We start from the raw sequence: 14,653 nt of genomic DNA, 5'->3' as shown, positions 1-14,653 counted from the left end.
ACAATATGTAATATGTACAGTATACACACTGCAACTATATATATAATGTAATGACAGACACCTTCATAACAATATGTAATGAGTACAATATAGACATTGCAGTTTTATACATAATGTAGTAACACTTTCATAACAATATAATACATACAGTACACACAGCAAGTATATGTATAATGTAGTAACAGACACCTTCATAACAATATGTAATTATGTATCGTATTTTGGTCATTTTAATCATTGCTGGAACTAATTCCTCAGCACATTTAGTTCTGTTCCACTGCAGCGCACTTCTGACTTCTGGCAACAGTGTGTCCTACTTCCGGAAACAAGGCATGTGTGTTTTCTAATGGCAGATTCAATAAGAAACAACAAAGAAGACTATTTTGTGACAAATGAGGGTTGAATGACTTATCTATTTGAATTGAATCTATGGAGGATGTACTGCAGCTCTAGAAGCCAGCATGAAGGAAGAGTGAGACATTGATGCTGAGATATTGAGGTGAAAGTAGCTCGAAGCTACAAAATGTGATGTTTGAAGCCGTGCTATTTTAACAAAAATGGAGTGCTTACCCAAATATACTGGGAAAAAACATCCCCAGCCAGCTGGATAGACAACTGTCCATCAAGTGAGTCACACTTTATATTGATCATGATCCACGCAGCACGTCATGCGTGTTATCATGACAGACAGCATACACTGACTGTCGAGCTGTGTACAAACAAAACATGAAATAATACTTTAGATACCGTAATTTGATTGTTTAGGTTTTTCATTCAGTACAGGTTGGTGTCTTATTGCAGTGTTCCGTATTACAAACTTAAATGTGTTTTGTGTTGACGCAGTTGCGAGCTTATCTCCTTCCGTAGCTAGCTTTTACGTAGCACGCCCATGTGTTACTCTGATAGAAAAATAGTTCCTCAGTGTTTGCTCTTACAATAACAATGTCCCTACAGTTCGGTTGATATACAGGTTGCAGAATGTAAATTAAGTATTGATGTTTTTTTGAATGCATTTTCAAAGTGAATTAGAGGTAGAATTGTTTGTTACCATTAGCTGTATTGCTAGCTACCTAGAACGAGCTGATTTTTACAAGTTACAATGCAAAAAAGAACAATCTTTATTCTTGGCCCGCATTGATTGTGAACGATGGGCTAATTTCAAATAAAGTGCAGTTCCTTTTTAAGTTGAGGTGCCACTGTACTTCAGAAATAAAACTTAGATATTACTTTGCCACTCCATCACCCTCAGGTTCCTCATTATGCTCTTATCATTTTGAGGTGTGTTTGAGCTCTTTATTGGAAGGGATACAGCTCTGTGTTAGGTAGGTAGGTAGGTCTTTATTGTCACAAGTAAAATTAAACTTTGTTTTCAACACAAACCCGTTCAGGATTAGACAAACAGTGTACAGGGTTACAGAACAGGAATGCTGATGGGTCGCCACAAGGCGCACCGTAAAATATGGGAAAAAGGTAAACACTGGGGGAGGATGAGTAAAAAAATACAATCTAGACTGGGCTCTTAAGGGGGCCTAGTCTGGAGTGGGAAAACCCCCATCGCAAAGCACATATACATATTACAACATACATCTCGAGACTTGCAACAGAGGGGAGGGAGTGGGGGCTACGGTGGCAGGCTGTAGCTCTTCTGGCGCTGCCCAGCTGTCCATCACCCCTAAGAGATTCGCGTCAAGGACGTTGGATAGGGGTGGGGTATGTTTGTGCGGCATATATATTTTGTGGATGGATGTGTGTAAGCTTGACGCGTGTCTCTTTTCCGCGGCCTTAATGTAGTGCAGTCGCTAGTCCAAAGTCAACAACAGGTGTGTGTACATGACACAAGAAGGGAGTTTGTTGTGTCTTTGCCGCATTGTCCTTCGGGAGAGTCTCGAAGCTAGGGAAACAATCCAAGCTTTTTTCGAGTGAAAATAAAATTGAGGACAGTTAAATAGTTGCAATATTTAGATTTGAAGAGCAGAGCATAAAAAGTCAACAAGAAAGTTAAGACAAGACAAGACAGAAGCCAGCTGGAGAGATTAGGTAGAGGAGAGTAGCATCCTCCCTCGATGAGTGCCAGTGAGAAACATGTACAAACCCCGTTTCCATACGAGTTGGGAAATTGTGTTAGATGTAAATATAAACGGAATACAATGGTTTGCAAATCCTTTTCAACCCATATTCAATTGAATGCACTGCAAATACAAGATATTTGATGTTCAAACTCAAACTTTTATTTTTTTTGCAAATAATAATTCACTTAAAATTTCATGGCTGCAACACGTTCCAAAGTAGTTGGGAAAGGGCATGTTCACCACTGTTACATCACCTTTTCTTTTAACAACACTGAATAAACGTGTGAGACCTGCGGAAACTAATTGTTGAAGCTTTGAAAGTGGAATTCTTTCCCATTCTTGTTTTCTGTAGAGCTTCAGTCGTTCAACAGTACGGGGTCGTATTTGCTGTCGTATTTTACGTTTCATAATGTGCCACAAATTTTCCATGGGAGACAGGTCTGGACTGCAGACGGGCTAGGAAAGTACCCACACTCTTTTTTTTACGAAGCCACGCTGTTGTAACGGGCTGAATGTGGCTTGGCATTGTCTTGTTGAAAATAAGCAGGGGCGTCCATGAAAAAGACGGCGCTTAGATGGCAGCTAATGCTGTTCCAAAACATGTATGTACCTTTCAGCATTAATGGTGCCTTCACAGATGTGTAAGTTACCCATGCCTTGGGCACTAATACACTCCCATACCATTACAGATGCTGGCTTTTGAACTTTGTGTCGATTACAGTCTGGATAGTTCGCTTCCCCTTTGGTCCGGATGACACGATGTCGAATATTTCCCCCAAAAATTTGAAATGTGGACTCGTCAGACCATGGAACACTTTTCCACATTGCATCAGTCCATCTTAGATGATCTCGGGCCCAGGGAAGCCGGCGGCATCTCTGGATGTTGTTGATAAATGGCTTTCGCTTTGCACAGCAGAGCTTTAACTTGCACTTACAGATGTAGCGACGAACTGGATTTAGTGACAGTGGTTTTCTGAAGTGTTCCTGAGCCCGTGTGGAGATATCCTTTAGTGATTGATATGGGTTTTTGATACAGTGCCGTCAGAGGGATGGAAGGTCATGGTCATTCAATGTTGGCTTCCGGCCATGCCGCTTACGTGTAGTGATTTCTCCAAATTCTCTGAACTTTTTAATCTTTAAATTTCTTGCAATTGCACTTTAGAATGTTGTTCTTAAACTGTTTGACTATTTGCTTACGCAGTTGTGGACAAAGGGGTGTACCTCGCCCCATCCTTTCTTGTGAAAGACTGAGCATTTTTTGGGAAGCTGTTTTTATACCCAATCATGGCACCCACCTGTTCCCAATTAGCCTGCACACATGTGGGATGTTCCAAATAAGTTTTTGATGATCATTCCTAAACTTTATAAGTATTTATTGCCACCTTCCCAAATTCTTTCACGTGTTGCTGGCATCAAATTCTAAAGTTAATGATTATTTGCAAAAAAAAATGTTCATCGGTTTGAACATCAAATCTGTTGTCTTTGTAGCATATTCAATTGAATATGGGTTGAAAAGGATTTGCAAATAATTGTATTACGTTTATATTTACATCTAACACAATTTCCCGGCTAATATGGAAACAGGGTTTGTACATTGTTGAAGTGTGGTTCTTCCAATGTGGGCTGCACTCATGCAGCCCTGGAGCCCTACGTCTTACATAGGCAAGACAGTCATGCCTTTGTGTCTTCAGTGTAAAGTCAGTCTATATGAGCTGGACATGGACTCGAAAGTGCATCCATGTTTCATTTCTACGTTAGAAAACATATTTTCATACTCTTGTTGAATAATGTTAAGTGACATATTGTGGAAAATTAGACATCTTGTCTTGTAATTGTAATGTAGTTAACAAAATATGACCATTGTGTACCATTCCTCAGTATTTCACTTTATTGGTTGTATTATACTAGTTGGAGGCTGCTGGGTCCTAGTGGATCAGACAGGGACTGCACAGCTTTGGCCAAAATCTCCAGATGACCGATGAAAGTCAAAACCTCCACTGTAGAGCTGCGGGTCCAGGCCAGAGGCAGGTGGGTAGAGACGGGCGTGCGATCTGCAACACGGACCGCCATTGTTGTGTCATGCAGGAACATGTGAAGCGAAAGATTTAAGTTTGAAAATGATGCCTACCTTGAAAGAACTGCCCGCTTTGGGTTCTGCCAGCAGCTCGGGACAAAGCCAACCACACCACAGTGTCGGCCCCTTGCTCCGCAGTGCGCAGCCTGTCTCCCATCATGCTGTGGAACTGGGGCATGGATGTGGACACGGCTGCAAGTGGGAAGCCCGTGGTTTTGTAAGGATGGGACTAGGGTAGTAATTAATTATATTCGGTACTTTACCACCTCTAAAAAGTACCGCTCCCCGTCATTGTCACATGTCGTGACATTGCCGATTTTATGAGGAGCATGTTCGGCAGCGCGCGCACACAGTACTTACAAGCAGACAGTGTGTAGACAGAAAAGGGACAATGGATGCATTTTGGTCTAAAAACTAAAGATTAGGGAAGTTTAACACTGAAACACCCTCAGAAAGAGGTGCTTTAAGACATGGCTAGTTAGCTAGCAGCTAATGTCCATTCGTATTAGGCAGCATTTTGGCTACTTCTAAATAACTAATCCTCGCCTCCCTGGCGACAAAGTCAGTTTCTTACAAGTACCATTATCACTGCAGGACGAGGAGTAGCTAAACATGCTTCACTACACACCGTAGGAGGATGCAATAGCTCACCGGCATCACAATGTACACAAACGCCATGGGTGGATCTACACTGTAATGATACCAAGTACAGGAGCGTATCTATTTGATACTACTATGATTACATTGATATTTTTTAGTATCACAAAATCTTTGAATATGACCAATGTATGATCCTGTAACTACTTGGTATCTGATCGATACCCAAATTTGTGGTATCATCCAAAACTAATATAAAGTATCCAAACAAGAGAAGAATAAGTGATTACTACATTTTAACAGAAGTGTTGATAGAACATGTTGGAAGAGAGAATAAGATATTAACAGTAAATGAACAAGTAGATTAATAATCCATTTTCTACTACTTGTCCTTTATAATGTTGACAAAATAATAGAATGATAAATGACACAATCTGTTACTGTATACGTCAGCAGACTAATTAGGAGTCTTTGTTTATTTACTAATAAAAGACAAGTTGTCTGTATGTTCACTATTTAATTTAAAGACTCCAAACATATTTATGTACACTAAGTGTTTTTGTTTACATAAAGCCAATAATGCTATTTTTTGTGGTACCCTTTTTTTTTTTTTTTAAAGTGTCGAAATACATTTTGTTACCGGTACCAAAATATTGGTATCGGGACAACAGCAGATGGCACACAATTGAGCCAATTTTACAGAAAAACTAAGTATGTCGTGATGTGGTAACAACTGATACAGTAACAATTGATACAGTCGCAATCTGTCACTATCTGGCCTTCATGATACAGTCCATCCTCAGTGCAATATGACATCATTAGCATTCAAATGGGTACATATCCCTCCCGTACTAGACGAACATAGCAGTTGTAGAAGTTGAATGAGTACCTGGAGTATCGACCCAGCCGGGGTGCATGACTGAAAAGTGGATGTCAGGGTACTCTTTGGCCCACTGCTCTGTCAGCACCACCTGCTGCCTCTGGGAGGAACAGCAATGCAAGCCTCACTCACAACAATTGTCAATGAAGGCACAGACTATACTTACTTTGTTCTGGGCGTAGACCATGACGCCATCAAAGTAGCCTTTATCCGACTGTAAGTCATCAATCTGAAGCTTCTGGACTAGCATGCCTCCTGACGACACGGTGATCTAAACAGAAACACAAGTGTCCAGACACAAAGGTGGCACTGTGGAGTCCGCCATGATGCGCCCCTTCATACCACCCTTGGGTCCCGGCTCTTTTGTAGAAGTGGTATGAGACCCTCGGTGAGAAGATACGTGCCTGAAGAGACAGACCAACACCGTATTGAAGCCTAACTCCAAGTATAAAGACTACATGGAGGTCTTACCCATGGTGTTGATGGCGAAATTCTTCTCCAGGCGTTCGTCGTTCACCTCTCTCTTATGAACCATACACCCTGCATTGTTTACCTGTGGAATGTACTGTCCTGTTTACCCAAATAGAAGACTTTTACCCTGAAGACTCTGTGTACACACACCATGGAAATAAATGTCTCTCAAAGGCTGGGCAAGTTTGCAGACGGAAAATAAAAGTTAAAGTACTGCTGATAGTGCTGATTTTAAGATAATAGTGTTCAATAAAGCATGTCGTCAAAGTAGTTAAGAAATATACAAAACCCATAACCAGTAAAGTTGGAACTTTTTGTAATTCGTAAATAGAAATGAATACAATGATTTGCAAATCCTCAATTTACATTTAATTGAATAGACTACAAAAAACAAGATATTTAATGTTCCAACTGAAAAACATGTTTTTCTTTTGCTCCTATAACAGTCCTGATGGTAAATAAGCAGGGTCGTCCATGATAACGTTGCTCCAAAACCTGTATGTACCTTTCAGCATTAATGGTGCCTTCACAAATGTGTAAGTTGCCCATGCCTTGGACACTAATACACGCCCATACCACCACAGATGCTGGCTTTTGAATCTTGCGCCTATAACAATCCGGATGGTTCTTTTCCTCTTTGTTCCAGAGGACACAACGTCCACAGATTCCAAAAACATTTTGAAATGTGGACTCGTCAGACCACAGAACACTTTTACTCTTTGCATCAGTCCATCTTAGATGACCTTGGGCCCAGCCAAGCCGGCGTTGTTTCTGGGTGTTGTTGATAAATGCCTTTCGCTTTGCATAAAATAATTTCGCCACACCTAGTGTGTGTGTAACAATCATTGGTACATTAATTTTAACTTATAGTAGAGTTTTAACTTTCACTCACAGATGTAGCGACCAATTGTAGTTACTGACAGTGGTTTTTTGAAGTGTTCCTGAGCCCATGTGGTTATATCCTTTACGCACTGATGTCGGGTTTTGATGCAGTACCGCCTGAGGGAGCGAAGGTTCGTAATATCATTGCTTACGTGCAGTGATTTCTCCAGATTTTCTGAACCTTTTGATGATGTTACAGGCTGTAGATGGTGAAATCCCTTAATTCTTTGCAATAGCTGGTTGAGAAATGTTGTTTTTAAACTGTTGGACAATTTGCTCACGCATTTGTTGACAACGTGGTGACCCTCGCTCTGTCCTTGTTTGTGAATGACTGAGCATTTCATGGAAGCTGCTTTTATACATGGAAGCTGCTTTTATACCCATTAATGGCACCCACCTGTTCCCAATTAGTCTTTTCACCAGTGAGATGTTCCAAATAAGTGTTTGATGAGCATTACTCAACTTCTCAGTCTTTTTTGCCATGTGTGCCAGCTTTTTTGAAATGTTGCAGGCATCAAATTCCAAATGAGCTAATATTTGCAAAAAATAACAATGTTTACCAGTTGGAACATTAAAAATCTTGTCTTTGCAGTCTAATCAATTGAATATAAGTTAAAAAAAAAGGATTTGCAAATCATTCTATTCTGTTTTTATTTACCATTTACACAACGTGCCAACTTCACTGGTTTTGGGGTTTGCATATTTTAATTGCAGTCTACCAGTTATTTAAAAACAATTAAGATAAATTCTGTCTTTGTTTTAAAAGTATATATTTTATATTCACTTCATTATGTCAGTGATTGTGTCTACCTACCAAGACGTGTAAGCATGAATACTGCTTCTTGAAGGCCTCAGCAAACTGCCAGACTCTGCGTGACTCTGACAAGTCCACGATATGGACGTATACTTCCTGCAATGAAGCCAGCAGTTACTTCTTTTTCATATCCATTCATAATGACTAAACACCTGCAATCACTAATAAGTAGGATTATGCAACCTCGATTTTCAACTTTCCTTGGGAGTTAACAGGACTGTATAGGGATCTAGACTAGAAGATAGATGACCGCAAACCCAATGTTTTTAAATCAAAAATGTCACAGCATAGTCCTACTAAAAAGAACACTTCTTTTATGCAACTTGGAATTAGATTGGATACACATTCTCATTTGATGACCGTGTGTCTAAATGTTTGACTGGTCTTGCGTCATCACACTCCAGCATGAAAAGGTACAGACTCGGGTTGTCCCGGTACCAAAATGTATTTTGATACCTTTTGATACTTTTCTAAATAAAGAGGACCACAAAAAAATGACATTGGGTTTAGTTTAACAACAAATCTTAGGGTGCATTAAACATGTTTATTATTGCAATTTAGTCCTTACATAAAACAGTGAACATACTAGACAACTTGTCTTTTAGTAGTAAGTAAACAAACAAAGACTCCTAATTAGTCTGCTGACGTATGCAGTAACATATTGTCTCATTTATCGTTCTATTATTCTGTCAACATTTTAAGGGACAAATTATAAAAATGCATTATTAATCTACTTGTTCATTTACTGTTAAAATCTGCTTATTTCTGTTTTAACATGTTCTATCTGCACTTCTGTTAAAATGTAAAATTCACCTATTATTCTCTTGTTTGATACTTTACATTAGTTTTGGATGATAGCACAAATTTAGGTATCAATTTGATACCAAGTAGTTGAAGGTCATAATTTAAGTTATGTGTCCAGGGACATTTTCTTGAGTTTATAAACATTATATAAATCTTAAAAAAACAGATAGATTTTGTGATGCTAAAAAATATCGATGTAATCATAGTAGTATCGACTAGATACGCTCCTGTACATGGTATAATTACAGTGGCTGTCAGGTGTAGATCCACCCATGGCATTTGTTTACATTCAGGAGCACTAGCTTTTCTTAGCAGTGATGCAGGTGAGCATTTTTAGCTATTCCTCGTCCTGCAGTGATAATGATACGTGTAAGAAACTTACTTCATTTGTCGCCATGGAGGCGAGGATTAGTGATTTAGAAGTAGCTAAAACACTGCAGACTGCAGATGGACGCTAGCCGCTAGCTAGCTCGTATATGTATAGATACATATCTTTACTTTTTAGGCCAAAATGCGTCCATTTTCCCTTTTCTGTCTACGCACTGTCTGCTTGTAAGTACTCTGTGTGTATGCGCTGCCGAACATGCTCCTCTGCTCGTAAAACCAGCAATGTAACGACGTGACGACACGTCGTTATGCCCGTGAAAAAAAGGGAAGGGGGGCAGGGCGAGTTCAGAATATGAATTACTAGTATACCGGTAGTACTAGTGTAGTACCGGTATACTATTGAATCGTATTCCGTACAACCAGAGTACAGACACACAAAATTATTTTATTCCAAATGGGGCAGCTGTGTCCAAAGTGACCCCGGGTACCATGTTTAACCAACATTGGCATGATTTTAGCATCTTTACTGTACAAAATTGTATCAAAACTTACTAAAAGCACGTCTAAATTCCAGAACCAAGTTTATTAGACAACATGCTTCCAATATGATAGTTGTATAATATGCCTTAAAAACAATACTTACAGTATTACCAGATTCATGAATAATCTCCTCCTTGGCCTCCTCAGCTTTATCTTTATTCCTGCACACCATGTGCACTCTACCACCTGCAAACCATACATTTGTTTTAAATCAAATGAATCCCACTTTTGAATTTGGATTAATCACAACAAAAATAATATTTTGACACAACTGCATTCTTTGTCAGAATGTCATAAAGGATTTTTTTTTTAAAAAGTGGGCTACTTGACTGCAGTACATCTATTTATTCCAAACCTGAATAGTTGTACCTAAACTCCCTTTGGCATTATTTTGGAGTGAAACTTGCCAGCGAGCACACCAGCCGGGGTGTCCACAATCATTTTTTTTGCTGACGTATGCTTTGACCTGATCCCTGACCTTGTAACCCCCTGCTCAAAACAATTGTGTGACTAATCTGCGTACATACATGTACAGGTCAAAAGTTTGGACACACCTTCTCATTCAATGCAATTTCTTTATTTTCACGACTATTTACATTGTAGATTGTCACATCAAAACTATGAATGAACACATGTGGAGTTATGTACTTAACAAAAAAAAGGTGAAATAACTGAAAACATGTTTTATAATCTAGTTTCTTCAAAATAGCCACCCTTTACCCTGGATACTGCTTTGTGCACTCTTGGCATTCTCTCAATGAGCTTGAAGAGGTAGTCACCTGAAATGGTTTTCCAACAGTCTTGAACCCTTTGAAGCTCATGGAGAGAATGTCAAGAGTGTGTAAAAAAGTAATCTGAGCAAAGCGTGGCAATTTTGAAGAAACTAGAATATAAAACATGTTTTCAGTTATTTCACCTTGTTTTGTTAAGTACATAACTCCACATGTAGTTCATTCATAGTTTAGATGTGACAATATACAATGTAAATAGTCATGAAAATAAAGAAAATACATTGAATGAGAAGGTGAGTCCAAACTTTCGGCCTGTACTGTATCGTACAAATTTTGTTAAATACAAACATAAATTAAAATAATTCTGAAAAATGTGTTTTTATTTTCAGATTTTATTTAACTTGAATATTTATGTTCATTTTATTTCATTTTCTTTGTTCTCTAGTTACTTTCATTTTTAGTACAGATGCTTCAAAACAGGCAGATTAAATACAATATAAAGTAAGCTGTGATATTAATTGTGATCGATATGAAAAAAAAAACAATGGTCTTTCTTTGACAGCTATTTAGACCAGTGGTTCTCAACCTTTTTTCAGTGATGTACCCACTGTGAACATTTTTTTGATTCAAGTACCCCTTAATCAGAGCAAAGCATTTTGGGCTGAAAAAAAAAATGAAGTAAAATACAGCACTATGTCATCAGTTTCTTAATCATTAAATTGAATAACAGTGCAAAATATTGCTCATTTGTAGTGGTCTTTCTTGAACTATTTGGAAAAAAAGATATAAAAATAACTAAAAACTTGTTGAAAAATAAACAAGTGATTCAATTATAAATAAATAGTTCTACACATAGAAGTGCCCTCTTTGGGGATTGTAATAGAGATCCATCTGTATTCATGAAATAATTCTAAACATTTCTTCACAAAAAAAGAAATCTTTAACATCAATATTTATGGGACATGTCAACAAAAAATCTAGCTGTCAACACTGAATATTGCATTGATGCATTTCTTTTCACAGTTTACAGTTTACATTCATATTTTGTTTCAGTATTATTCAATAAATATATTTATAAAGGATTTGTAAATGTTTGCTATTTAAAAAAAAATCTCACGTACCCCTTGGCATACCTTCAAGTACCCCCAGGGGTACGCGTACCCCCAATACTGCTGTAAAAGCTCAACACAGAATACTTTGAAGTATAATCAGTTATAATTTCTCATTGTCCTTTGAGAAGCTATTTAGTTAGATCATCTTAAAACTTGCCAAAAAAAAGATTAGCTTATTGCAGAGTCAATTTTTGTGTGCATCAACAAAACAGATATCATACTGCAGTCGTTTTTGATGGTGGTATCATGAGGGTTAGAGCAGAAAGTAGGAAAAATAAATAAAATTACCATGAATTGATTAACGCCCGCGACCCCAAAAGGGAATAAGCGGTAGAAAATGGATGGATGGAATTGATTAACGTGGACCCCGACTTAAACAAGATGAAAAACTTATTCTGGTGTTACCATTTAGTGGTCAATTGTACGGAATATGTACTGTACTGTGCAATCTACTGATAAAAGTTTCAATCAATCAATCACATTGAATGAAGAGAAGGTGTGTCCCAAACTTTTGGCCATATGATTAGTGTGATATTTTTTTCGAAATTAATAGCGTGAGTTATCGCATTCAATTTGACATAAAAGTCCATAATGGAGAAGGTTTGTCTCTTGGGTGTGCACAGCACCTTTCTTGGCTATAGCCATGGCGGTCGCTTTCCCAATCCCACTGTTTGCTCCAGTGACCATGAAAGACCGTCCCACAACGGACACGTCCGTGTCCTGGGGCTCAAAATCCCGAGATGCCGCCTCATATCCCTTCCTAAACACAAAGTACGAGAGAATTTAAACAGATTTAAAGAGCCAATTGTGTTTTTTCTTTGATGATGTCATCCTCAGCCGTCAATGGGACTATTGTGATGGCACATAGCGGCTAGTGTGTCTGGTGCCACTCAGTGACCAGGCCTTTCACAATCCAGCAACATATGCCTGCTTTAGTTCAGAGATCTACACACCTTTTGTATTAATAAACAACAACAGAACAAATGTGCGACAAAATAAACCAGCACCGATTATTCAAGAGTGGACTGACCTTGTGTAATGGCGTATTCCGTTCAAGAACCAGATGGTGTTTCGGTAGAGGGACATGTTATCAAATGATAACTTTGCAGAAGTCTTTCCTGGAGAAGCCAGTTTGCTGCCTTTGCCAACCACTGTGACAGATGAGCGTCACATGAGGCCTGCCCAGGGGGGGGGGAGGTCGCGGCACAGCGCCCTCTGCTGCCGACACTGCGCAGTACATGCAACGCCTTTTTCCATTTGTTTTTATATATATATTTATATCCATCCATCCATTTCCTACCGCTTATTCCCTTTTGGGGACGCGGGGGGCGCTGGCGCCTATTTTATATATATATATATATATATATATATATATATATATATATATATATATATATATACACACACCCACACCGTATTTTCTTGAATTGCCGCCGGAGCGTTGATTAATTTAAAACCTCTTCTCAATCCTGCGCTTGCCAAAGGCATGTGGTAAAAGTAAGCATGCGCTAATTATTTTAAAACCTCTTCTCACGCTGGCACTTACCAAAGGCATGCAGTAAAAATTTGAGTGCGATGTAAGCTTGGACTTTACTAAATAGCTCTTAATCTTCTTCCCTTTATGCGATTTCAAATTACCGGTATTGAAATAAGCCTCCTCCGTTTTGAAAATAAGTGTCACTCGTGACGTCACGAGTTTGACCAGGCGGTCATACTAAGCATGCGCTAATTATTTTGGGAAGTGAGTTTGACCCGGCAGTAATTCAAGGCAGTTGCATACTATATACCCTGCGGCAATTCAAGGATATACGGTATATATATATATATATATATATATATATATATATATATATATATATACATATGCACCTTTATTTATAAAGTTCAACATTTACAAACAAACGTCAATCAATCAATCAATGACTATTTATATAACCCTAAATCACTAGTGTCTCAAAGGGCTGCACAAACCACAACACAAACCACAACGACATCCTCGGTAGAGCCCACATAAGGGCAAGGAAAACTCACACCCAGTGGGACGTCGGCGACAATGATTACTATGAGAAACCTTGGAGAGGACTGCATATGTGGGCAAAATCCCCCACCCTCCCTCCGCAATGGATGTCGAACGGGTGTAACATGATACTGTGAAAGTTCAATCCATAGTGGATCCAACACAACCGTGAGAGTCCGGCCCAAAGTGGATCCAACACAGCAGAGAGAGTCCCGTCCACAGCGGAGCCAGCAGGAAACCAACCATCCCAAGCGGAGATGGTTAAAGGCTAGAGTATACAAATGAGTTTTAAGATGAGACCTAAATGCTTCTACTGAGGTGGCATCTCAAACTGTTACCGGGAGGGCATTCCAGAGTACTGGAGCCCGAACAGAAAACGCTCTATAGCCCGCAGACTTTTTTTGGGCTCTGGGAATCACTAATAAGCCGGAGTCCTTTGTACGCAGATTTCTTGCCGGGACATATGGTACAATACAATCGGCAAGATGGAGCTAGATCGTGTAGTATTTTATACGTAAGTAGTAAAACCTCAAAGTCACATCTTAAGTGCACAGGAAGCCAGTGCAGGTGAGCCAGTATAGGCGTAATATGATCAAACTTTCTTGTTCTTGTCAAAAGTCTAGCAGCCGCATTTTGTACCAACTGAAATCTTTTAATGCTAGACATAGGGACACCCGAAAATAATACTATTATTTTATAAAATAATAATAATATTATTATTTGGGGAAATAACATATTCCCTGTTTTCGTTTCTTGTTTGTTCAAGTGCGCGGCAAGAGTCACGTGATTTTTAAACTTCCTGCAGCGCGACATCCAATCCGGTTGGCAGGTGCTCGAGGTGTGCGCTGACTCACTCACCAGGCGCCGCCCGGTGACCAGGACGGGGCGGAGTTTAGCAACTTTCCTGCAGGCTGCTGCCAACTGACGGTGGACGAAGGCTGTCGATTAAGGTTATGTGTTCCAAAAGGATAAATTGACCCTTTGTGGGGGTTAAAATACGTTTTTTTAATCACTTTGGCACTTTTACGGCTGGCTGGCAATATGGTAAGTGAGCCATAAGGATAAAGTCTAACACCTGTTTGCACCTGTTGTCACCGCCAGAAATTATGTTTTTATGCTACTTCCGGTTTGTGTTTATTTTAAGCCGTGTTGCCAAAGTTTCTACTTTTGTGTGGTTTGAATTTGTTTAAACGTTGTGTTTCGTATGTCTGACTTCATGCCATAATGTATTCCAACAGACTATTCGGTTAAACGGGTTTGGTCACTTTGTGTCGACTTGGTGGCTTTCCGCCTTCATTTGCATGTCACGTGACACAGCTCCTAATCGCTGTCCAT

The 14,653-nt window shown here is 39.2% G+C and overlaps 2 protein-coding genes across 3 annotated transcripts in view; one reads left to right on the top strand and one right to left on the bottom strand.

Annotated features, from left to right (window-relative positions):
- Positions 1 to 3,939: 3,939 nt before the first annotated feature.
- Positions 3,940 to 14,248, bottom strand: dhrs12lb (dehydrogenase/reductase (SDR family) member 12-like b). The gene is made up of 11 exons (XM_061920130.1): positions 14,177 to 14,248; positions 12,332 to 12,528; positions 11,928 to 12,061; positions 9,562 to 9,644; positions 7,788 to 7,883; positions 6,092 to 6,173; positions 5,963 to 6,024; positions 5,787 to 5,891; positions 5,630 to 5,720; positions 4,198 to 4,335; positions 3,940 to 4,120 (listed from the first exon to the last, which is right to left on the bottom strand). Exons 2-11 carry the CDS (start codon positions 12,385 to 12,387, stop codon positions 3,969 to 3,971), a joined length of 999 nt encoding a protein of 332 aa, XP_061776114.1. The 5' UTR covers positions 12,388 to 12,528; positions 14,177 to 14,248; the 3' UTR covers positions 3,940 to 3,968.
- Positions 14,194 to 14,653, top strand: part of ap1s3b (adaptor related protein complex 1 subunit sigma 3b) — an 18,960-nt gene continuing 18,500 nt past the window's right edge. For both annotated transcript variants that reach the window (XM_061920132.1, XM_061920131.1), the window contains exon 1: positions 14,194 to 14,362. In XM_061920132.1, coding sequence (XP_061776116.1) covers positions 14,360 to 14,362 — 3 coding nt within the window. In that variant the 5' untranslated portion in view covers positions 14,194 to 14,359. The remainder of the gene's footprint in view (positions 14,363 to 14,653) is intronic.

This window comes from Nerophis ophidion, linkage group LG14 (assembly GCF_033978795.1).
Source record: "Nerophis ophidion isolate RoL-2023_Sa linkage group LG14, RoL_Noph_v1.0, whole genome shotgun sequence".
Taxonomy (NCBI): domain Eukaryota; kingdom Metazoa; phylum Chordata; class Actinopteri; order Syngnathiformes; family Syngnathidae; genus Nerophis; species Nerophis ophidion.
The sequence above is the reverse complement of the archived record's forward strand: the minus strand, read 5'-3'. Positions and strand labels throughout refer to the sequence as shown.

Coding starts and splice junctions, on each gene's coding strand:
- dhrs12lb (XM_061920130.1), bottom strand. CDS start 12,387: ATGTCCCTCTACCGAAACACCATCTGGTTCTTGAACGGAATACGCCAT. Junction 7,884..9,561: donor TTCATGAATCTGGTAATACT/GTAAGTATTGTT, acceptor GCTTCATTGCAG/GAAGTATACGTCCATATCGT. Junction 5,892..5,962: donor AGAGCCGGGACCCAAGGGTG/GTATGAAGGGGC, acceptor GTTTCTGTTTAG/ATCACCGTGTCGTCAGGAGG.